Below are 25,476 nucleotides of genomic sequence, written 5' to 3' on the forward strand. Positions count from 1 at the left end.
GCATTTCGAAGTTCAAACGTCATGTATAGGTATTAGAATAAGCCAAAAGGAGTAATCATGGCTGTCTTTTCGATGTCTTCTTCGGCGACGGGAATTTGGTTGAAGGCTCTAACCGAATCTAGCACTGAAAATATCTTTTTACCGTGCAGCGTTGCGGTAAAATCGTCGAGTCGACGGACCGGGTAGTTATTGTGTATCGTGCGCGCATTGAATGGTCGATAGTCGCCACATAGTCACCAATCTCCAGATTTCTTGGGTACAAGATGGAGTGGGAATGCCCAAGGACTGGTCGATGGACGTGCGATACCCAGTTGAACCATCTTGCGAAATTCTTCCTGCGCAATTTTCAATTTATTAGGCGCAAGACGTCGCGTTTTACACGATACTGGAGGTCCTGATGTCGTCTTGATGTGGTGCACTGTGAAATGCTTCTTTGCTGAAGTTATTTCTTTAGGTCGAGTTATAGCCAGGTAGTTTGATAACAGTTTATGGTAAACTGTATCACCTTCAAGTAATTTAATACATTTTGAATCCGAGCGTATTGAATCTACGCATGTTTGGAGACCAGTGGAGCTGTCACGTAATTGTTTGTGTTTGAGGTCGATTAACAAGTTAAAATGACTCAGGAAATCGGCTCCAATGATTGGTGTTGTGACGTCAGCGATGATGAATCTCCACGTAAATTCTCGACGTAAGCCGAGGTTTAACGACAGTGTGATGCAACCGTATGTTTCAATCAGCGAGCCGTTTGCTGCATGAAGTTGTATCCTACTGGTGTAGGCTTGCATTTCATCCGCCCGTATGGATACACAGAGAGATCTGAATCAGAATCCAGGAGGTATTGAGTATTCGTGGTTAGATCGACGACGAAACGGCGGTTTGACGAAGCGAGAGAGTCGCTTTCCGCCGCTAGTGAGTCTCGTTCACGGTTCCCGAGAACTTGCATCCTGGCATACATTTGTACGCAATTTTACCAAACTTGGCGTGGTAATAACAGATGCCTGCTTTATCAAGTTTGCGTTGCTTCGAATTTCTTTGGGAGCGTTGGTTTGGTTTTCAAGCTAGAGATCTGCCGCGGTTCTGGTTGAAAGCTGATGTCAGAGCTGCTACTTGCCGAGATAGTTCGCTGACTTGTTTCTGCAGCGCCATCGTCTCCGGGGAAGATGATGACGAGGCTAAAGCGGCGGTGTGAGTAACCGGAAACATCTCGTGTAACTTGTCAGCTGTCTTGGCTAACTCCTCGATGGTAGCTGTGGTTAGAGAGATAGCTAGAAGCTCTTGTGTCTTCTTAGGCAAGTTTGTCAGCCATCTTGCTTTTAGAACTGCATCATCGATGGTCGGCGCGAGTGATTTAAGATGGCGGAGAAACTGTTATGGTGATCGGTCACCGATCGCTTCGCCATCTAGAAGCTGACGTAGTTTGGCTTCTTCAGACTTTGAGAAACACGCGATGAACGTGGCTTTCAACTCGGCGTATGGCGTCGTCGTTGGTGGATTGATGATGAGGGTCTCAACCTCACACGCATACTCGGTGTCGATGAGAGAAACCGCGTGGTTGAATTTCTCTCTCTCAGTTGCTACGCCGTGAATTGCAAACTGAGCCTCGAGCTGCGCAAACCATAAACTCACTCGCTTCGGGTTGAAGTGAGGTGCCTTGAGAGAGTTGAGAATCAATGGCTTGGCATCCACGTAAACTTCGTCTTTCTTGTCGTCTGGATTAGACATCGTAAATGTATGTGAGACACTAACACGATAAAACTAACACAAAATTTTAATACCATTGTAAGCGGATTAGTGTCCGTCGAAGCTGACTCACCGTTTAGGAATGTTCGAGACGCTTCGAGTCGCACGAAAATTATCACTGGGCGAAAATTGAACGCGAACGATAATTTAACTCACTGCATTTTACAGCGGGATTCACTGATCACTTTTATCACAATTTAATTTGCACCACGATGGTGTCCATTAAATTATAAACCAGTGCGGCATATGTCCAAATCCCGCAATGCACCAGCCGTGATAAAAGGCTTGCACAACACTAAATTCACACACTTCACTGATGCAAAGAACTTGCGAAATTGATATATCGCGATTAGCTATCAGCGTAGACGCGATGTTTTACACTCAACGTGCTATTTGCCACGTGGAATGTGTGCACGAAATGGCGTCCTCTTCAAAAATACGTCGAGGTCACTAATGTAGTGACTGGGATGTGGTTCTTGGAACTTAATCACTACGGTTATTAAATTATCTGACTCCAATTGATAATATTAACAGAGTAATAAAATAATTAGGTTTATTTAATAAATTGTATAATACAAAATAATGCTGGTCGCATTAGATATGTGTTAGCTAGTTGCCGTGTATCTCTCTATCGTACGCGTGTACTGTACTGTGTACTTTGGTGTACTGTTGCTACCGAATATTGTATTTGCGTGGGGGAAAATATTCGGCAATCGATGACGATCGATGGTTGACGGACTTATCCGAAATTATGAATAACAAATAATATAAGTAGTGACGTGGTCGCTACATATATATATATATATATATATAAGGGTGATTCATTTCTGGAAAAAAATTTTTTTTTTAAGTGCTGAAGCAGAATATCAATCTACATCGAAAAAAATAAATTCTCACTAAATATGAGCTCTTAATTCCAAAGCTAAGTACTTACTATTTCAATTTGATTTGTTCCTATTTAAAATACACGTAAATAAAATTACTTATTGTTTAACTTTCTAATACTCAGCCGCGTTTCATGATATCAACTTTGTAAAATTTTTGAAAATTTTACGAAACTTTAAATAACCATAACTTCTAAACTTATTGGCCGAATTGGCTCATCTTCGAACTCATTTAAGGTAATCGTACATAGAATATTAGACTAAGTTTCATTAAGATCAGCGTAGAATGGTGGACGCTATCGTTGGAGAACCGCGCGTTAAATTATATATATATATATATATATATATATATATATATATATATATATATATATATATATATATATATATATGTTGTAAAATGATAAAAAATTCGAGATCGACATTCAATATCATTTGAAAAATAATAAATAGTTACCCCGTGAGCAAATTTTAGTGACATCCATGATCACTATTCCGACTTCAACCGAGCAATCGATCCTTCGCATAGATTAAAAGGAGAGATCCGGGACAAACTTCGTACTGAACGGCCGCGTTTTTGTATTTTAAACAATTCCACGAACAATTTTGATTCCGTCTCTTGAACAACGCGATTTACGACTTTTAAGAACAATCCGAGTTTTGATAAACGAAGAATTCATTACGAGAAATCAATTCGACCGACAATAACTGCCTCCGTGAGCAAGTGAACAAGCCGAAGCCTCGGTACGAGAAATGAGCAAAGTGGACGACTGAATTTTTTTGTTAATAAACCAGTCAAAGTTTTTTCAAAACTAATGGGTTTGAACCACGTCTCAGGATGAGTGGTAAAATGGTCAAAAAAGGATAGGTTGAAGGTCGAAGTAACAGGACCGTAGGCACTCGACTTTATTGCTTTATGACAAGAAAGGATTTAGTCACCAAATGTCAAAATATTATTCAGAAAAAGTTTAACACGTAGTGGATAGGCTGGTTGAATAGGTTATACTAATTAATAATTAACTCAACAATTAATTTTTAATAGTTTAATACTGATTTCTTACTGTTATGATTATGGGTATGTGGAGCAGTTATAAACAATTATGTTTGAAGGAAGGAAGTCCATGGGAGTAATTAATGATCATATAGTATTTACGGCAGTTTATATATATTTAAGAGTGTACATAGTATGAGTGGTAGCGAGTGAGTAAGTTAGTCATAAGCCAGAGGCCATACTGTACAAAGGACTTAAGCTTTCGGGCCTGATACTTAGATGTGAGTCATCGTGTGCCATTGCTACTGTGTAGTACGTGTATATTTCCTAAAGCGTGTAACAATACATATATATATATCTATTCTGCTAACCCCGAGTGTTATTGTTAGTAACCTTACCACTTCACCTGCCTTGATAATTCCATAAGCCTCAACAGGTTATGGGCCCAGTGCTATAATCTCATGGTGAATCTTGAGGGTTATAATTTTGATTCGTTGAGTAAAAAAAAATTATACGTGCTAGCTGAAAACTTTTACCGGTAATTATTGAAAAAAAAATGGAGGCAACGTTTCACATAGACACACTGGTAGGTGAAAATTACAACACTTGGAAGATCCAGATGAGGTCAGTGCTAAAGGAGGCAGATCTTAGGGTATATGTAGAAGCAATTATTCCGAAACGAGCTGCTACAGACACAGTACGCTGCATGGGTCAGAAAAGACGGCAAAGCTGAAAGTAAAATAATGCTATCGTTATCGCCTTAAAATAAATGATGAAGTCCTAGAAGTAATTTTGATATACAGTCTGTCTACATCTTTCTCAATGTTCAGAACGGCGATGGAATCAAGAGATGATTTGCTAACGACGGATATGCTGCAAATTAAAATAATCGAGGACTACGAGGTTGGGAAGCTCGCAAGCAGAAAACTAGCATTATCAAGTACTGAGGCTGAGTACATGGCTATTTCTGAGGCAACTAAGGAGGCCATGTATTTGCCCTCGCTGTTAGAAAAAGTTGGTTGGCCGTGTGATTGTGTGACTCTATTAAATGATAACCAAGGTACTATCAGACTAGCTGAAAGCGATTCTTTCCATGCTAGAACTAAGCATATAGATGTACGACATCATTTTATACGCGAGGTTTGTAATGTAGGCATTATACATTTGAAATAATTGTCACCGGATAAAATGCCAGCAGATATGTTAACTAAAGGTCTGGGTATATTAAAGCATCGCGAATGTATGTCGAATCTTGGAATGTTGATCGTAAGTGAGAATAAGTTTTAATCCCATGGATTCGAGGATAGGTGTTTGAAGGAACGAAATCCATGAGAGTAATTAATGATTATATAGTATGTACTATATAAAAGTAGAGATGGAGCTATACGATCGACTTTAGAATCTTGACGAAAAAATCCAACGTTCGACAGTAAAAATCAATTTAATCTTCAAATTCTTAGAAATATGAATTAAAAGTAAAAATCAATATATTAATCATAATTTTTCACTCATTTTTTCTTAATAATTCACTATCTTACTATTTCCTATCCTGAATTGTTGAGTTCTCTAACGAATTTCGATAGAAAAATATTATGCATTTGACTATAATTAGAAAACTGATTTTTATCGGAAATTTGTAATTATTATAAAAAATTTGAAAGGCACGTGATTCAAAATAAGAACTTTTTTTGTAAAAAATTAAATTTCGTAGACAATAATTGATTTATTGACCATTTTATACCAAGATATATTCATTTACTGTCGAAAATGCCACTTTTTGAACGAAAATTGAAATAATTTAAATAATGATCACTCGTAAAAAATTTAAAAAAGAAACATTTTCATAGAAAATTTAATTTCCTGTCGAATGGAGAACTTAGAAATAGAGTTCAAACTAACAAGATTATTTTAATGGCGAAAATCTACTATTTTGATACTAAAATTGGGATTATCTCTGAATCTATGGGTCCTACGTAATTTTTTTCCTTTCACACAAAATTTTTTTATAACTTAAACAATATTTTTGCTATTGCTGAACGAAATTCTAAAAAAGCGGATTTTCGGCCCACCCTAATAACTATGTATGGCTATACATGGCTTTATATGATTCATGCATGGCCACTCATAACTTCATTAAAAAATTGGTATGCCCATGCATGGCCATATATGCCTATATATGATCCATATTTGCACATGTATGAACTATATATGGCCATATATGACCACATAGAATTCATTAATTACGGGCATACATGATCATCTATAGTCATACATAACTATGTATAGCCATATATAGCCTTATCTGATTCATATATGACTGCATAACTTCATTAAAAAGCTGGTATGTCCATGCATGGCCATATATGACCTACATAATTCATTTATAACACCAGGGCTCTGCTGTTACTCTGGTCATCCTTACTAATGGCGCCACTGGATGTAATACGGCCTCCCAGAACCGGACCTTAAATTTTCAGGGTCTGTTAGAGAAAATCTTAGTGGGGAGAATAATGCGTGCACCGACCAAGGTGACGAATATGGAGGGGCAGATAAGAAAATTTTGGGCCCAAGAAAAAAAGAAAAGTCTCGCTCTCTTCTGGCTGCAATCATCAAAGTATGAACAAGTTTTTTCTTTTACAATGAAGAAAAAGAAAAGGATAAGTGTTAATACAAGTACTTCATCATATATTCACTCCGGAAAACCAGGTATAATTAAAATATTAAATAAAATTTTAAAATGTTCAGTTTAGCAATATCCGAATTATAAAATTAAAATTCAAACACGTGTAATTTAAAAATTAAATATTAAATAAAATTTTGAAAAGTTCAATTTAGTAATATCGGAATTACAAAAATTATAAAATTAAAATTCAAACACGTACTGTTTAAAATTAAAATATTAAATAAAAGTTTGAAATGTTCAGTTTAGTAATATCCGAATTAAAAAATTAAAATTCGAACATATGTAATGCAAAATTAAAATAGTAAATATAATTTTTCAATTGTGTAATTAGAGTTGGCTGCTAGCCACCTAATGCTTTTATTATAAATTGTGAAGAACTGATTTAAATAACGTATCGAAAATTGTATAACTGACAACGATCTTGTAAGGACAAACAGTCATCTCAAACTATTTTGTAATTGAGTTGACAATATAGATAGAAATTAAAATTTAAGTATCGTATTATTATTTAAAAAAATAAAACTGTCCTCTTTAATAAAAGATCTCTGAGGTCCCCGGTCTATAGGCTTTGGCTTGGGTTAAATACCCACAAAAACATAATTTATGTCAATTTCAAACATAACAAATTGGCGCTCGAACAGGGACCTGAGATTTATTTTATCAAGGAGAATAGGAAAATTCGGGAATATCAGTACGAGTTTGATTCGCATGATCAAGACAGAAGTAGCATCAGTAACTTGGAAAAAGTTTAAATCAAAAAATAGAATTCTAAAATTAAATAAAATCAAAAACAGAAAATGGTCGTTCAAGGCGTGAAATGAAACATTTTAATTAAATAATAGTACATAGAACGTATATAGTAAATTCACTTACTGGATGTAGAATCAAGTCAAAAGGTCGGCTTACCTCGCCGGCTTTATCTTGGATGCTGGTGACGGCAGATAATTACAAGACGATGACAGAATACGTAAGAGCGGTTCTTAAATAGAAGAAGATGGAAGAGATTCAATAGAGACGAAAAAGACCAACAGCGACGACGACAACAAGAGGAAGACTAGTACTGCGAAGTAATACTCACGCGGTCTCGCAGTACTAGGTCTGGGAGAGGAAGGGAGTGAGGTCTTTAGACGGTAGGGCCCCTAAGGATACAGCCATTTACTTATTTCAACAACTTTAATAATACATCCTTAGGGGAGGACGGCTGCCCAATTTCAAAACACAGTAACTAACAAATTTTTCAAAATCGATTTTTTTCGTATTTTTAGTTCCAATAGAGTCTCGTGAACTTGATTCAATGCATATTTCAAAAAAAAATTTTTTTTTCCGTTACTGTGTTTTGAAATTGAGCAGCCGAGGAATCCGGCACACAGGAGGCACTACGTAACAGCAGACCATCAGCATTCAAGACCCATCTGCCTCCTCCGGTGCGTAAAAGCATTTCTCCCTCGCTCTCTTCGTATAAAAAAAAAAAAAAAAAAAAAAAAAAGTACACTCGGCAGGATGTCGAAAGAGCTGAGTTTAAATCCCGGTCCAGTTCGTCTATTATTTTTCCTCATTCTCAGTGTTACATTCAATAAGTTGAAAGAATCAGCTAGTAGAAGCCTCGGGAAGTGATGCTTGCTGTGAATGGTTGAGGCTAGGCTCATAATAAAAAAATAAAGGAAAATAATTAAGATAGGTCCCATGAAAGGGAGGAATCTACTTTAGCAGCGGTAAAAATTCCCAGGAGAGGTAGACCGCCTGTAGTTAGGATCGCGAGTAAAGGCAACCAGAGAGCCTTACCGAATTCACAAAGTTTATGAAAATCCGAAAGGGTAGGGTGGTGCAATAAGCCACAAGGGTGAACCGAAAAACCTCTCGGATCTTCAACAGTTGAAGTAAAACGAGCTAGCCAACAAGATTATTACAGTTGAGTTTCATTTTGCGAAGTTATACTAATAGATAGTTGACAAAACTTTTTAAATAAAATATAGAAATAATCCAAACCAAAGTTAAAATTTCTTTTATGAAAGAAAAATGAATAAATAACTATGTAACTTGCATCAAATAGGAGTTGTTAGTTTAGGAAAATATTTAAACTCATGTAAAAAAAAAAGAAGACAACGATCTTGTCCTTATCTCAAACAGTGTTATTACAGAATAATCTTTCAATCTCAACAATTTTGTAATTGAGCTGACAATGTACAAAGAAATTAAAATTTAAATATCATATTATTATTTAAAAAAATAAACCTATCCTCCTTAATAAAAAATCTCTGGGATTCCCGATCTATAAGGCTTCGGCTTGGGCCAAATACCCACAAAAACATAATTTATGTCAATTTCTGACATAACAGGACATAGCACACCGCTTAACATTTTATCACCGACTCTATAGCCAATACTCAAAACGTAAATATCAATTTTCACATTTTACTTCACGACGCTTTGAACGTTAATAAATCATTAATTGATTTTATTTAATTAATCAATTTAATTTAATTATAATTAATTTGCTTTAATACTAATACTTATTTATTTATGACTAGAACAGAGACTAGGTTCGCATGAATATTTCCGGCACGTCGCTTCCACTAACTGCCTGGAAAGTTCTGGAAGAATTTTTCCGGCGAGTGAATTACACGACCTGCCTGGAGAATTCTATTGCGTAGTAAATTCGGTCTCCCTGCCTAGATTTAACGAAACTAATTATAGTTGAGTCCGGTTTTTGATTAGTTTATTACACGTATATTGACAAGACAAAACTACGTGGACACGACGTATTTTTTCGTATTTTAATTAATAAATATTCCGGCCTCTCTGCCTAGAATATTTTACAAAATAACTATCACGATTTACGTTGATTCTTTCTCCGTCGTTTGTTCTTTTGGTTAATTTCTTTCCGTATCTAGTTCTCAGGTTTCCTCGTCTTTTCCAAAATACTCGTTCTCTCCTTCAACCTGCTATTCAGACGCAATCAGTAATAAGTTTATAAAGATTACCAGCTACCTGCCTGATATTCTTGTTATAAAATGGCTGGAAATATTGTTTGGTTCCACAATAATTAACCAAATCACAATTAAATATTTACCTGATGTAATTTTATAGCGTCTAATTTAGATGTCAGCTCTTTCTCCTTTACAGTGCCGTGGCTCGAGCCCAGTCGATCCGGTCACAATGTGTCGTTCCGTTTCCGTCATACGTTTATAATTATTCACTCCCGCTTGAGTTCGGACATCTACAGAATTCGGCCATTCCTACTTATCTCGAAGTAGGACTAACGAGCGAGGCCTTCCAGTTTTCACTCCCGGTCGACTAGTCACACCCTACCCCTGATAACCCTGAGGCGTTTTTGCGACGTTATCGACAGTGCGCGTGATAGATATTAATTTTAATTTAAATTTAACGCGGAAAATCAAATTTATCCTGTTACACATTAATTACGTTCATACACGATCATACATAGTCATGCATAACTTTATTAAAAAGTTGGTATGCCCATGCATGGCCATATATGCCTATATATGATCCATATGCACCCATAGATGAACTACATATAGTCATATATGATCACATATAATTTATTAGTTACGGGCATACATGATCATTCATAACTATGTATGACCATATATGGCCTTATATGAGTCACATATGGGAATGCATAACTTTATTAAAAAAATGGTATGCCCATGTATGGCCATACATGCTCCATATATGCGAATATATGATCAATATATATATATATATATATATATATATATATATATATTAGGTGTACAAAAAAGTTCTACCCGTTTTTCAAAGATGGAGTTATCTAACAGCTATTTATAGGTTAGCTATGAATACGTATATGTACATGCACAGCTGTTTGTACTCTTTAAATTCATCAAACTTTTAATATATTAATCTTCGATATATATATTTTTTTATTAAGTTAAAAATGGAAGTAAGTAATGAGCATATCCGCCATTGTCTTTTATATGAATTTCATCAAGGAAAAAGTGCTGCTGAAGCTAAAAGAATAATCTGTGCAACTTATGGTGACAGTGTTATTGATGACAGTACTTGTCGAAGATGGTTTCGGAAGTTCACAAACGGAGATTTTAATTTAAATGATAAACCACGCTCTGGAAGACCTTCAACAATCAGTGACGAGAAATTGGAAGAATTACTGAATCAAGATTCTGCACAAACACAACAAGAACTTGCGAAAAAGTTAAACGTTACTCAACAAGCTATTTCTGAAAGATTACATGCTTTAGGTAAGATTCAAAAAGAAGGAAAATGGGTACCTCATGAATTAACTCCAGAACAACGAGAGAGACGAGTTGACACCTGCCTGTCGTTGCTTTCACGACATAAAAAAAAAGTTTTTTGTGGAAACTTGTAACAGGGGACGAAAAGTGGGTTTACTATGAGAATCCTAAACGTCGAAAACATTGGGTAGACCCAGGACAACCAACGACATCAACAATGATTTACAGTGGGAAGTTTTACCGCACCCGGCGTATTCACCAGACCTTGCACCGTGTGATTTTCACCTATTCCGTTCATTGCAAAATTACTTGGCTGACAAACACTTACAAAATGAAAACGAAATGCAAAAAACAATAGATGATTTCATTTCGACAAAAGATCAAGCTTTTTATCGCCGTGGGATCCATCAGTTGCCTGAGCGTTGGCAAAGGGTAGTAGATGCTGATGGTGGTTATTTTGATTAAAATTTATATTTTATTTAAAATTTTTAAATATATTTTTTTTTTGACAAAAAACGGGTAGAACTTTTTTGTACACCTAATATATAATCCATGTAATCTCCAGGAATCTCATATTATTGAGCCTCAACCATTACCTAACTCTTAAGTAGGGCTGCACTCAAGATCAAGATTATATTGATCTTGTCTTGATCTCGTCTCGACTTATCAAGACGAGACCAAGACGATATTATAAATTGCAATATCGAGACCAAGACTACGACCAACGAAAATCTTGCAATGTGTTGACAAGAACCAATACAATGTAATAAATAGACATGAAATAGTTTTATCAAAATTTTGTATTCACACATGGCTATAATTCGATAGTTAATTTGGGTCTATTGACTTTTCTAAAATACTTTAATTTAAAGTACACTGAGAGAAAAATTTACTAATATTTGATAAATTGATTTATCAATATTTGATGAATTTTACACTAACGCAAAAAATTAAAGGAACAGAAAAATTTTATAAATTTTTTAGTAATTTTTGGAAGGCTGTAAAATTGTGAAAAATAACCGTATCAAGATTTTAAAGAGAGCATTTTATAGCTTGAAATCTCTAATTTCGGTGCATTTTTATGAAAATTTTTCAAAAGGTCTGGTTATTACGCTAACATGAGAAATACCGCGAGATGAAAAATTTCTAAATTTTTTTTTTTTTTTCAAAGAGCCCACGGACCGTGGAAAAATTTTGTCATCTAAACCAATGCATAGGTCATTTGGCAAATTTATTCAGCTTCAATTTGGCTTTTTGTTTAACCTCGTAGGACAATTTGTCTTAGAGATATCAGCCTTCAAGCAAAAAATGATCTTTTGGCTTTGATCATCGATATTTCAGGTACCAATGATTGCACAGTAGATTTGAGGGCGGCGTTGAAAACTTGAATAAATTCTCTACGAGACCTGTTCATCATTTTTCGAAAAAAACAATTTTTTTTATTTTTAACATCCTTTAGAAGTAAGTACAAAAAAATGACTTTTTTTGGTTTTTTAGTAAATAAACCGCTACTCTGCAAATATCGATAAAAAAAAATATTGTTACCAAGGACTTTTTTAGCTTAATGTACCCCCAATAATCCTATAAACTTTTAAATTGATCTATCGAGCCGTTTTTTGGGGGTGATCGATCAAAGTTTTGCTAAACAATTGAAGGACCAAGTTTTGTTCCTTTAATTGTGTAATCATAATCAAAATGAAAAAATAATTTTTTTTTTTTTTTTACTTTTCTTTCATTTTTGCATTGGTAACTCAGTAAATGTGAGGGATAGAGAAAAAAAAAACAAAAAATTTCCAAAAAATGTCAAAAAAAATCAAAGAAATCAAAAAAATTGAAACTTGTTTTGTGGGGTCGAAAAAATTTTTTTTTAAACTATATATTATATCGTTTTCATATTTGTAAAAAAAATTAATAAAAAAAAGCGAAAAATTCATTATAAAACGTTTTTTTGTCTCTCCTGAAAAGTAGTAGTTTTTGAGATACGAAGTTGCGTCAGAAAACCCTCGATATGTAGAAAAAGACACTAGCACCTATCGATCTTGAGAGCAGACTTGCTTTTAAGAATTGAGAAAGATTGTTATATGGGTGGAGAAAAAGATTTATTATAAATATTAGCTATTTAATTTATTACTTATAAACTATATTTAATATGTTATAACTTATAAAAAATATAGTTAGAAAATATTTTTAAAAAATTTGTATTCAGATAAAATGGCATAACAAATCCAAGACATTGTTAAAAATTATCCCAATTATAAAATACAAACCAATGAAATATAATTGGGTAAAATATTTGAAATTAATTTAAGAAAAATTCAGAGTAATTCAAAACCAAGACAAGACAAGACGATATAATGAATTGACTGATTTTCGAGATCAATACGAGACTTACATTTTGAATTCGAGATCAAAACAAGATAGAAAGTGTCAAGATCGAGATAAGATCGTTCGAATCTTGTCTTGTCTTGGCTTGAGTGCAGCCCTACCTTCAAGTTAATGGTAAATGTCGATTGCATTATACTAACAATGATAGTATCATAATTTGATTTTACTTGTATCACTCATCGTGTTTTACAAGACTCTACATTCAAATTCTCCCTTGTTACATACTTTTTTCTCGCCTCTCTTATTGTTTGCTTTGTCTATTTCACAAAGTAAGTCTCTTTCACTTACTGATCGATCCTTACTTAAACTTTCTATTTTCCCGAAAGTAGGCGCGCAAACTTTGTTTTTCTACTTTGACTCTACCACTTAATTTTTGCGGCTGTGGCCCGTCTTGTGCTTATGACTGTACTGCATCATTACGGTGATGCCCAAATACCTCCCTTGTGCAATGGAGGTGTAGTGGCGTAGGAAAACCACAGAGAAAACCTAGCCAGTACAGTTTCGGTTTGAGTGAAGCTCCAGTGGTCGATAAAATTCCCATTTTACCGATCACTGGTTCTTCATCCCACACCTAACGATCAAAGAGACCTTCGTTCGAACCCGACGCGTGGCTAAACGGTCACCCAGTCAAGTAGTAATCCTGCTCGATACTACTTAACTTTGGTGATCGCCCGAGCCACGCGCGTGCCGAACGGCTGCCTCAGCCGCTTTTTAATAATGATAGTATAAACAAGAATCGGAATGATAGGGAGAATAATAGTGGTGACACTAAATGAGTTGAAGTAACGTTGAAGATTATTTTTATCATTATTGATATTATGGATATTGTGAGTAGTATTATCATAAATAAATTATTATTATTAATTATATTATTTTTTGGTGATGCATTCATTTGTATACTAAATTTTCTGGACTGTTCTGGAAATTTCGAAAATTATCTGATAAGTTCGAAAATATTCAAATGTCGAAAATCAAACTAATTCTGATCGGTTTAGAATATTTTTTGATCGGGATGGTCCGAATATTTTAATGCAATTGACGACTTTAAAATATAGTTTCCTAATTTTTATAATATATTCAAAATTCTAAAAACAATCCAGATCATCCTACACCGGAAATTCTATACGGATTAGAATCATTTTTATGAGGTTTGAATTAATTAAGTATAATTTGGAGCTTTCCGAATGATTCTCGAAGTATTCGGAACAAACCAGAACATTTTATACTGATGAGAAACAATCTATGTACAAAACCAAAGTCATCATTAGGTGCATTATTTACGTAGGATTTATCAATTTGCTTAATATTAATGAATACAATAAATCTTAATTAAACTACTTAATTAACAATTTACAGATATTTTACATAAGATTTTATAAATGACAATATTCGTTCATGCATGATTATATATAATCATAGATGATCAGTTCTGGCCAATTTTCAGATCTGATAAGTCATACATCATACATATATCGGTCATTCCATGTCAAATCGACTAGTAGTCAGAATTTAACCCTTTTAATTTGGACGAAATTTGGTTAAAACTTTTCTTTTATCATAAAACAAAGATTTGTCGAAGGAAAAAATTTAGGAAAATTTTTTGTGAAAGTTATTCAAAATTCAAAATTTTACAATTTTTTTAATTTTTTAACTTTATTTTTTTAATATCTCGAAAACTATGATAGATGCAGAAATGGTCACGATTTTGTTTTAAAAGGGGCACTTAGAGCTATTGAATAAAAAATATTTCGGAAAAAAATTTTTGAAAACCGTGGGAATTGCATGGTGACACGAAATTTAGGGCTCAAATTTTTTACTACACTACCGTTGAACAATCTTAAAAGATCCAGGAAATTTCAGAAAGATGTTTTTTTAACTTCTCGCTAAGAAAATTGGAAATTTTCAAAAATTCGGGAAGTTATTAGTTTCAGTCCGATTTTCGAAAATCGAATTTTTAAGAGATCTTGACGTTTTGAGGTTCTAGGAAGCTATCCTGACTAATTTTACGATGATGTCCGAGTGTATGTATGTGTAACAGGGAATTTTGAATTTTCCGCGCTCAGTTGCCGTGATTTTCTATCATGCGCACGGTCGATATAATCTATTACTGCCACAGGGTTATCCGGGGTAGAGTGCGACTGTCGTCCCGAGCGGAAATCGTAGGAGCTTGTCTGTCAGTCCCAATTAGTAGTATCTAGGAGTGTCTAAGTTTTCCGGAAGTTGCCGAATTCGGGTGAGTGGGTGCACAATTATAAGTGCAGGGTGAACCCAGGCCGAGACACACAAACGGACGAGCCGTCCGAAGATTGAGACGCTTTACAACACTCAGATAATTATTCGATTTAGACTTGGATTTTTAATTTGTGGAACCAAGCGATAATTATTTATAATTATTCGATACCAGGCCAATTGCCGGTATCTTTATAACAATCAACTTATTGATTTGAAAAAGCAGGTGAAGGAGAGTACGAGTTAAAGGAGAATAAGCAAAGCGAGATTACGAGAGAAAAGGCGTACGAAGACGAGAGACCAGGACCCTGACGAGACGCGACGTCAGACAGCTAACAAACCTGAGGAGACGGAGGAAACACCGCATCATAAGAATCAGGTATTATTTAAATTAATTATCTAGGCCTGAGCCAGAAAAATTAATTTAATTTAAAATGCTTAGTCGTTCGTCGGGGTAATCAGTGTCTAGACCCATAATAATTAAATAGTTATAAAATTTATTAAAATAAAATTAAGCCAGACGGTTGTCTAAGCGGATCCAGGCTCGATTGCCGGGTCCAGGACGTCGTCTTATAATTCCAGGCCCAGAAATTTTCATGTTCTAGTCCGCGTTGTAATAAATTAAGTATTAATTAAAATAAATAAATTAAATAAAATTAATAATTAAAATTAATTAATAAAAGTACTGAGAAATAATAGTAAAGAAAAGTAAAGACTGTAAAGTAGAAGTCGAGTGACCGCGAGAAAAAGATGGCGGAGCTTGAGTAAAGCGAGTTTCGGAGAAGAAAACGGAGATAAGATTTTTACTGACCAAAACTCGAAATAGTAAGTCTCGTGATTTCGGATCATTATTAAGGTGAATAATTAATGTTTAGTTGTTGAAAAGAAGTTAAATTAAAATTAATTAATTAATAATAATAACTTTTCCTAATTTTAATTAATTTATTTATTAAAGTGCGTGGCAGGATCAGCCGTTTTAGAGTCAGTGTGTGTGAATAAGTCCAGGGGACTCAAGTGCGTGTGTGTGTAGAAAAAGATTTTAAAATTAATATTGTAATAAATAAATAATTCGGGAGGTAACCGATTTTTAGGTAGATTTCTTTAGAAATCGGCCTGTTGCAATGAGTCTCATGATCGAATTATCAAAGAATTTTGCTACCATATATCTTATTTTACCTAGTAGAGGCAAAAAATACCATCCACTCAAAAATTTATATATTAATGTATGTATATATTATAAGGGTGGGCTCTGGCTATTGCGTGTCCAATAACCACGAACCACAGTTAAAGAATTTTCCCGAATAAATTAATTTAATTAATAATAAATTATTAAATATAATTATAAATTAAAGATTATTTTATTGCTGGTTCGGAAAACGGGAAAATAGATCTCAGGATGTAGGTAGACTCGTTCTGACCGGACACGCGGCTGAAATATAACTTATTCTAAGAGACGCTGGCAATAAAAGAAATTTGTTCAAAGAGACTCAATTAAATTATTTATAACAAATTTTATTTAACCAAATCCCAAATTTTATGTACACAATAGTTTCCCCTTTTATTAATTTTATTTTATACTTTATTAATTAAGATTTAGCGTCCACCATTAAATTTATTTATTATAAGAATGCACAAGGAATTATTGGACGAGGAGAATAAGATTTATAAATAATTAAAATTATTCTACGTTGAAGAAAGAAAAAAGGTTCTGTGAATAATTTGTCGAAACTTATCTGGTTGTACGTGGGCTTACTACTGGTGATACTGGTCTCCGGTTCATCACAGGTTCCTTGGACTCGGTGTCGATCCTCTTCAGTGAATCCTCGCGGGCTCCTTGGATTCGATGTCGATCCTCTTCGGGGAGACGTTGTACACCAAACCACCACACTCACTTAATAATCGAATTTGGTTTTTTTTTTTCTTTAACCAGGCGAAAGAGTTTCAAATCTCCTTATTTAATTAATTCAAATAAAACAAATATCACTTATAATAAAATTAATAATTTAGTTTAATATAAAAATAAAAGTCTCAATAAGATTATTCAGGTAACACAAACTGACTGAAATAGAACTGAGTGTTGGACTAAATGACTAGATATAACGAACTTATCGTTAGGCCGACTCAAATGAAATGTTATGAGTCCTGGTGCTAGAGTAGGACCTCGCTGAGCGTCTTCAGTCCACTCTAGGTGATGGCCAGGGCCTAAGTTCTCGAGCGTTTGCTGGTCCGTTTATATCTTAATTTTGGAGGGGTGGAACTACCCCACTGTCGTCTAAATTCAATTAGAATTTGATCTAGGTGGCCTCTGACATGGCCCCAAACTGACTGGGAATTGTTAATTAATATACAAATTATTCTAATAGATGGCCTTAAAATCAATTAGATTTTTGTGCTCGATTTCAAGTCGTAAAATCAAAACGCACGTTCACAATATATATATATATATATATATATATATATATATATATATATATATATATATGTATATAATACAACGCGCCTTGTCATCACGATAGCGCCCGTAATTCTTAACGGATCTCAATGAAATTTTATACACTTATTTATTGGACGATTACCTTGATCAAATTCGAAGATGAATCCAATCGGTCGATTAGTTTGGAAGTTGTGGGTGTTTAAAATTTTTTTTTATTTTCATAAAAATGGATTTTCTGTCTTTATCCTAAAATAACTTTTGAACCGAAAATGATAACTCAATCCTGTAAAAAGTATCTTAAAATTTGAACGATTAGCTTCAATTTTCACTGTAATACTTAATTTTTTTAACATCTTTTCTAACAATTTGATGATATCGAAAATTTCACAAAAAATAAAAAACGCTTACTTTTGCGGCTCAGTCTTCTAATAACTTCTAAATGATAAGGCATAACCCTTTTCCTTGAAATTCATGTTTAAGCTTACAAAATGAGTATTAATTACACTATTGTAGCTTTATTGTATTTGCATAAGCAATCTACCTTTCCATTCCGAGTAGGGCCGGATGGCTCTTTTTAATTTGTAAGTCCAAAGGTAGTTAGCAATTATTTTAATCGAGTGAGTGTGTGTGTGCGATGCCAAGGTAGTGGCTATTTAGTTATAAGTCGCACAAAGGTAATTGGTGAATATTATATGGTCTGATTGTTATAAGGTCAAAAGGTTATAAGGTCAAAAGGTATTAGGTATAAGGTTATAAGGTATAAGTTATAAGGTATAAAGTTATAAGGTCAAAGGTTATAAGGTTTATAAAAATTATAAGGTTTTATTTACAAGGTTTATAAAATAAATAAAAGTGAATATTGTTGTAATTAATAAATCTAATTTATTTATAAAATTATCCTTCCTCTTTCTACTCTTACAATTAAATTTTACACCGACCCTGAGTATTGAGAACCGGTTCTGGAAGACCGTTTAATCCTTCCAGTGGCGTGCTTAAAAAGGAAGTTAAGGACGTCCAAGGTAACAGTACCCCTGTTATATACGTATGTATATACGTACGTACGTACGTATGTAAATACCTGTAATTTTTGAACGGATGAACCGATTTTGATCGTCTAGGACGCATTCGATGTGACTTGTCAATTATCTAGAAGCTGTAACAAAATTGAACTTGATCGGTAGGGATCGTTCAGAGATATTCCAAAAATAATATTCTTTTAAAAATCTTTTTTTTTTTGATAACTTGTAATGTACCCGATAGATTGATTCCAAAATCAACTGGGCTCTGAAACTTTATAAGCCGCGTCGAATGCCACTTCAACCATCAAAATCGGTTCATTCATTCAAGAGAAACCGTTGTCAAAAGAATAAAAAAAAATTTTTTTCTTTAGTATTTTCGAAATTTATCAAAAACGACTAGATAAATCAATTTCAAAATTTGATCAGCTTTAGAACTCAATAAAACGCGTCAATTGCCATCTTAACCGACTCAATCGGTTAATTTTTTCGAGAGATATCGTTGGAGAAAAAATGATAAAAAACGTTCTTTTTCGAAAGCAAAGACATACAACAGTATTTTCGAGCTCGAAGAGCTCGAAAATGTATCCACAACGGTTTTTTCAAGCTCAAGGAGCTAGAAAACAGCGGAAAGTTTTGGGGCTAGGCCGCAGGGTTAAGTGATAGACCAATTTTTTTGTATCAAAATTATGAATTTTTTAATTTTGACAAAAAATTTTTTAACTTCCCGCTATGAAAATCGATGATTTTAAAAAAATTCGGGAAGTTATTATTTTCACCCCGATTTTCGAAAATCGAGTTTTCATCAGGTGTCGACGTTTTGAGTTCTTAGGAAGCTATTCTGACTATTTTCAGAATGATGTCCGAGTGTGCGTGCGTGCGTGTGTGTGTGTGTGTGTGTGTGTGTGTGTGTGTGTGTGTGTGTGTGTGTGTGTGTGTGTGTGTGTGTGTGTGTGTGCGTGTGCGTGTGCGTGTGCGTGTGTGTGTGTGTGTGTGTGTGCGTGTGTGTGTGTGTGTGTAGATGTAAACGCTCTATAATTTTTCAACTAATGAACCGATTTGGATGGTTAAGACGGCAATCGAAAGAGCTTGTTGGCCATCAACTTTGCTGAAAATTTAAGATCAATAGGTCTAGTAGACTCGAAAATATTTGCGAACTATGAAAAAAAATTTTTTTTTTTTAGCTTTTTTTTCTGATTTCTCAGAAATGACTCAGACGATCGACTTTAAAATCTAATCAGATCTAGAACTTAATAAAACGTGTCGATTGATGTCTCAACCATCTTAATCGGTTAAGAGGACCCGGTGGTCAAGAAATTTCGGAAAATCGATTTTTTTTTCATATTTCAAAATACAGTATTTTAAAAATATACTGTTAAAATATGGTGATGATATTCCCAGTATTTTATGTTCTAAAAGCTATTTAGCAGATCGGCCGAATGAGTAATTTTTACTCTATTGTCTGGCGGAAAACATCTGCATCGGTTTCTATACCTAAGTTATAATAATGATAGACAAGTCAACATATAATGAAAAACAAGAAAAACCGAATAAATGCACAAGGAAAAAATATCTTGCTGGAATAGCTGATTAATCGTAAGTATATATTCAAATCTACTTTTCTCCAGAATTTTTTTATCTAAAACTTTAAACGCGTTTTTGTCAAAACTACTTTTTTCTACCTGGCATAGGGAAAAAAAAACTATTCAGTCAATTGGTTGCAAATTTAAATATGTTATTAAATACACTAACAGCTATAGCAGGAACTAGAATACAATTTTTGTGTTGAATATTTCTATTTTTTAACATGCAAAATGTTAAGAAAAAAAATGCCATGTTTGGACTACAAAATTCAACAAAGTGCCACTTTTTCAAAAATTTTTTTTTTCTTTTATTCTAATCCCTGCGACAGATATATTTATACTGATTAAAATTCATTAAATTTTTTTATTTCAAACCCATAGAAAAGCTGAATCGTGCTACGCTGCCCGCGTCCCTTTTTTTAAAGGAGCTGGCTTCAACGCCATCTTTAAAATATTAAAACTGTAAGAGTATTGAGTGGAGCAATTGATGAGAAAACTTACACATCGGTTCATTTCATTTGCAGTGCAATGAAATTGTTAAACTATTAATGCATCAATTATCGGTTGCATGCGTCCCACGTTTGTCCTTTTAGACCTTACAAATATTTTCATAGCTACTAAAAACTCACAATCATAAATTTTCAGGACTATCTGTAAGAAGCTCAAAATCTCCATGTGATTTTAAATCTTCATGAGCCTCGGAAATATAATTTTACAGTTTTAAGTCTGTTTTAAAAACGGTGTATGTTAAAAAGTTTTTTCATTTCGATCATTATTTTCTGTTTTTTAATATTATGTGTATGAAATTTTGAAATCGATTATGAACACCTTGATAACACCTGATTATATATGCAATAGAAAATCATTCTATCTACCTACCAATAATCTATCAAACTAGTTGATTGTATTTTTTTTTCTAAAATATAAAATTAAGAAGCAAGCAAAAATCATGTTTTATAAAATTAATACTTAAAAATATGAAAACAAATTAAAGCCAGATCTTTTTTAGTTAAAATTTTAAATACATCTGGATTTCCTAGTCATCACATTCTTTCCATCTCCTTCATTACTCTATATTAAACGGTATTTGTTTATCTGCCATTCAGTTGTGAGCTATATTCAAGAATGTAAGTCGTCCGGAAGTTACACGGAAAAAAAAAATGTCAAAATTCAGCCGAATTATCAATACTTTTTATTGTTTCAAATAGTAATGCGGCGCCTGGGTGTGATTTTGTTGTTTATTATAAAGTATAAGGTTAAAATATATGAGTGATCTGTTAAAATATACTTATGCTCAAAGAATAAAAAAATAGGGTAAAGATATAGTTTTTAAAATTTCAAATAGTAAAAATTATTATTTTGAACTGTATAGTTTCAATGGCAGGATATTTTTTAGACTGACGACAGTAAAAATTAAAACTTAAACCATAAATTTTAAAGTTTCAAACAATAAAAATCTCCAAGTCGATATATATAATGTCACGGCTGCTACATTCAAAAATTTTTAATTTTTTTTTTCTCTCTCTTCCAAAATAAGTACACACTAAAACCTCCTGTACATAAACCTTTTATGTATAACGCCAACTTACTGACGCCAGAAGTCGTACCGGACAAATATACCTACCTGAGCGTTGTCAACGCTTTACAATTAAGTCGTATTGTACTAATGGACCACGCGTATTATATATTTCTCTTTCTGGAAATTTCATCATTTTTACTTAACGTACTTTTAAAATTTATGTATCCGTTCCCATTTAACTAATCTAAGCATAGAAGCGGTAGTCTTCTTTGATTTTTCATCTTAAACCTATAGACCACCCAACTCATGCGCACCTGCATGTGATTCTTGGAAATTAGAGAAAGCTAATGGAAACCTCCAAAATTATGGTTTCCTACATAAGCATGCTCAGCGACAGAGTGGCGCCAGGTCATCAGCCTACTTTAATAGTCAAAATCTGTTTCCCAGGGATCACACGTGTGCATGGGCCTAGAACTTTCGGGCGAGTCCGAGTCCTCTCGTATGGGAAACTGGTTACCACCACTTTTCATATGCGAGGATCATATAAAAGGACCATGGACTTTAGCTCATCAGTTCTTTTGGGCATCAAACTCTGAACCTTACCGAACTCCGGACACTTGACGGTGTTCGTGGCTAGAGGATTGATATCCCGATTGAGCATTCGGTCACGTGAGCCCAGATCATTGGATCGGTCCTTGATCGTCGTAAGCACTCGTATAATCGGTATATTATTTTCTACTAGCTTCAGAAGCATAATCAACGCGATATTAGCGTATAGCATCCGATCACGTGAGCCCAGATCGTACGATTGGTCCTTGATCGTTGTAAGTCGTGAACTAATATCAACCGTTTAGCACCGGTACAGCATTGATTATCTTCATCTTATTATAAACCATTTAATTTCATTCATTTTATTATTTTTATATTGAAATATACCACGAGAAACGTGGAGAATCAAAGAATATTTTACCGCGATAAATGCGAAGATTTTAAAGAATATTTTACCGCGATAAATGCGAAGATTTTAAAGAATATTTTACCGCGAAAAGGCGAAGATTTTGAATAATATTTAGAAATATTTTTTTTTCCGCGAAAAATACGCGAAGATTTTATAAATTTATATTACCGCGAAGACGCGAAGAATTTGAATACATTGAAATTATTTTACCGCGAAAAGCGCGAAGACTTTCATTTTAATTTAACCTACAGAGATTTAAAAACGCATAACCATTGAAGCTTCTACAACAAGGTAGACTAAATAAATAAATAATTCGATAAATTTAAAATCACATCAATTGACCGCGAGGACGCGTCGTGAATAAGTGTCCTGTGTAACTGCTGACAGTCTTGACACCTCACCAAAACCTGTTTAGGGTAAGTTTTTGAATATTGTAACCATTGTTTGGTATTTTTATTTTTATATACTCTGAAATAATTGTAACCCATATGCATGAAACATTTGCTTTTATATTTACTATTCTTAATATTGCCATTTGTAACCCCTTTGTATTTTGAGAATATTGAGTCATTTAATAAATAAATACTCGTTAACATAAAACATTTGGAAAACATTATTTATCAGACAATTTTACTTTAACAACGAGATAATAGCTTCACGAGGCTTTTCGGCAACCCACCTTCCTTTATCCCTTATTTTACTACCTGTCTAGCCGCTCAGACCGATAGTTCACAGTAGGGGGTACACAATCTTACGTTTACCGCTCGACGTTTGATTGTGAAATTAGATCAGTCACATACTAAATTGGAAATCGTTTTGGGTTTTATCAATATTGTCTTCAACAATATTGTGTGGGCGCGAATTAAATATAAAATAGAATAAACTGAGCATTTGGTCACGTGAGCCCAGGTCATAGGATCGGTCCTTGATCAATGTAAGTACCTTTTTATTCACTATACTTTATACGAATATCGTACCTACGCCCATCACGATCTCCAATCGTGACAATTTTGGTGTCAGAAGTGGGATGCCGCTGATCATTTTATTGTTAAATTCAAAATTGTCTTATATTTGAAAAAAAAAATATATAAATATTTTGAGAAAAATTTTTTCATACAAGATAATTATCTTTTGAAAAAGATTTATACAATTATAACTTCGAAATTTTATAGAAGACTTAAATTTTCTTATATTTTAATAAAGATCAAATCACTACAATTTGAAAAAAAAAAAAAAAAAAATTATAAATAAATAAATAAAAATAAATCAACAAATCAAATTCTTTCAAATATGAATTTGACATAAATTGTTTTAGAAAAAAAAAGAGAAAAGAAAAAAATAAAGATCATTTGAAATGGCTGAGGAAATCCGTAACCTCACCATTCATCAGAATATAACTGATGCAATTTTAATTACTATGGGAGAAACAATGCTGCTACATCGGGCATTGCTTCAGGTACCTCCCTTCGATGGCAAAAATATGCCACTAAAATCATTTTTAGAAGACGTCCAAAACGGTCTAGACGTCATACCTGCAGAGCTTTCAGCCTCTTTTCTTAAAAAGGTCATTTCTAAACTTAAAAATTTAGCTCGTGATGCTGTATCAGATAAAATTATAAATACTTTTGAAGAATTAAAAACCATTTTAACAGAATATTTTTCTTGTCAGAAATCATATCCACAATATTGCGCTGACATACAATCTGTTAGATTACGTCAGGGAGAATCAGTTCTTAGTTATTATAATAGAATTAAAGTTCTTGTAGCAAACGCCTCCTCAATTTTAGAGGATTATTTCAATGATCCTGCCGAAGTTACCGGTATGAAAAAATTATTAAACGGGTTAGCTCTAGAGTCATTCAAACGCGGGCTACCGAACAAGTTAATCTACGGGGTTTCTGTTGAAGACCCTCAAACATTAGAAGACGCGTATAGGATAGCGTTACGAATAGAAGAAGATTTAAAATGCAGTACTGCTCGAAATTTTAACTACCTGAGGCTCACTCAAGCCGAAGGAAAAGAACAGAGCATACCTGCTCGCACATCTCGTATTTTTAGCTCTCAAGATGAGGAGCAAAGAAGGACAGTACCTTTTAAGATCAACAGGGACTCAATGTCGCAACCAATTTTTAATGACAGAAATAAATTTAATCCTAATGGAGATTACTATAGATATCGTGATAGATCAAACCATTATAATAAAAACAATCATGATAAAAATAATTACGATAAAAGCTATTATGACAGAAATAATTATTATAAAAATAACTATGATAGAAATAATTATAACAGACACGATTATGGTAGGAACAGTTCTCCGGGAAGGTATTATCCACAGTATCCTCCACAACCAATGCCTTATTTCTATTATCCTCCGGGATACTTTCCACCACATTTTTCTAACTTCTATCATAATATTTACATCCATGACGATCTACCTGATTCAAATTATGATTCATACTCTAGTTTTACTAATGAAAGAGATTATTATGAGTTTCAGGATAACATCCAGCCTAATGTAACTTCAAGTTATACGGATAATCAAAAGTCGTACCCTCGTATTGAAAAATTTTCACGACTCACTACAGTTCAAGGAAACCATCCTATCGTTACTTTTCATGCACCCGAATTTAAGAACGGCAGTGCTCGGTTCATTATCGATACCGGTACTGATGTAAATTTAATAAAACGATCGGCACTAAAATCTAATTGCATAATAGCTGCGCATGAAGCTATAATACTAACTGAAATAACATTTAATAAATTAATTACTGAAGGATCCACGAATATCTCTCTCTTTTCAAATCGTGAACAAT

At 33.8% G+C, this 25,476-nt stretch overlaps 1 protein-coding gene across 4 annotated transcripts in view; it reads right to left on the bottom strand.

Moving 5' to 3' along the window:
- LOC103572876 (gamma-tubulin complex component 2) overlaps nucleotides 1-25,476 on the bottom strand; it is a 109,347-nt gene that overhangs the window by 32,354 nt on the left and 51,517 nt on the right. The window contains exon 7 of one of the 4 annotated variants that reach the window (XM_014443397.2): nucleotides 18,596-18,737. The exons of the other annotated variants lie outside the window; for them this stretch is intronic. Coding sequence (XP_014298883.1) covers nucleotides 18,723-18,737 — 15 coding nt within the window. The 3' untranslated portion in view covers nucleotides 18,596-18,722. Of the gene's footprint in view, nucleotides 1-18,595; nucleotides 18,738-25,476 lie in introns of those variants that run through there. 4 annotated transcript variants of the gene reach the window in all.

The sequence above is a fragment of the Microplitis demolitor genome, chromosome 9, assembly GCF_026212275.2.
Source record: "Microplitis demolitor isolate Queensland-Clemson2020A chromosome 9, iyMicDemo2.1a, whole genome shotgun sequence".
Classification (NCBI taxonomy): domain Eukaryota; kingdom Metazoa; phylum Arthropoda; class Insecta; order Hymenoptera; family Braconidae; genus Microplitis; species Microplitis demolitor.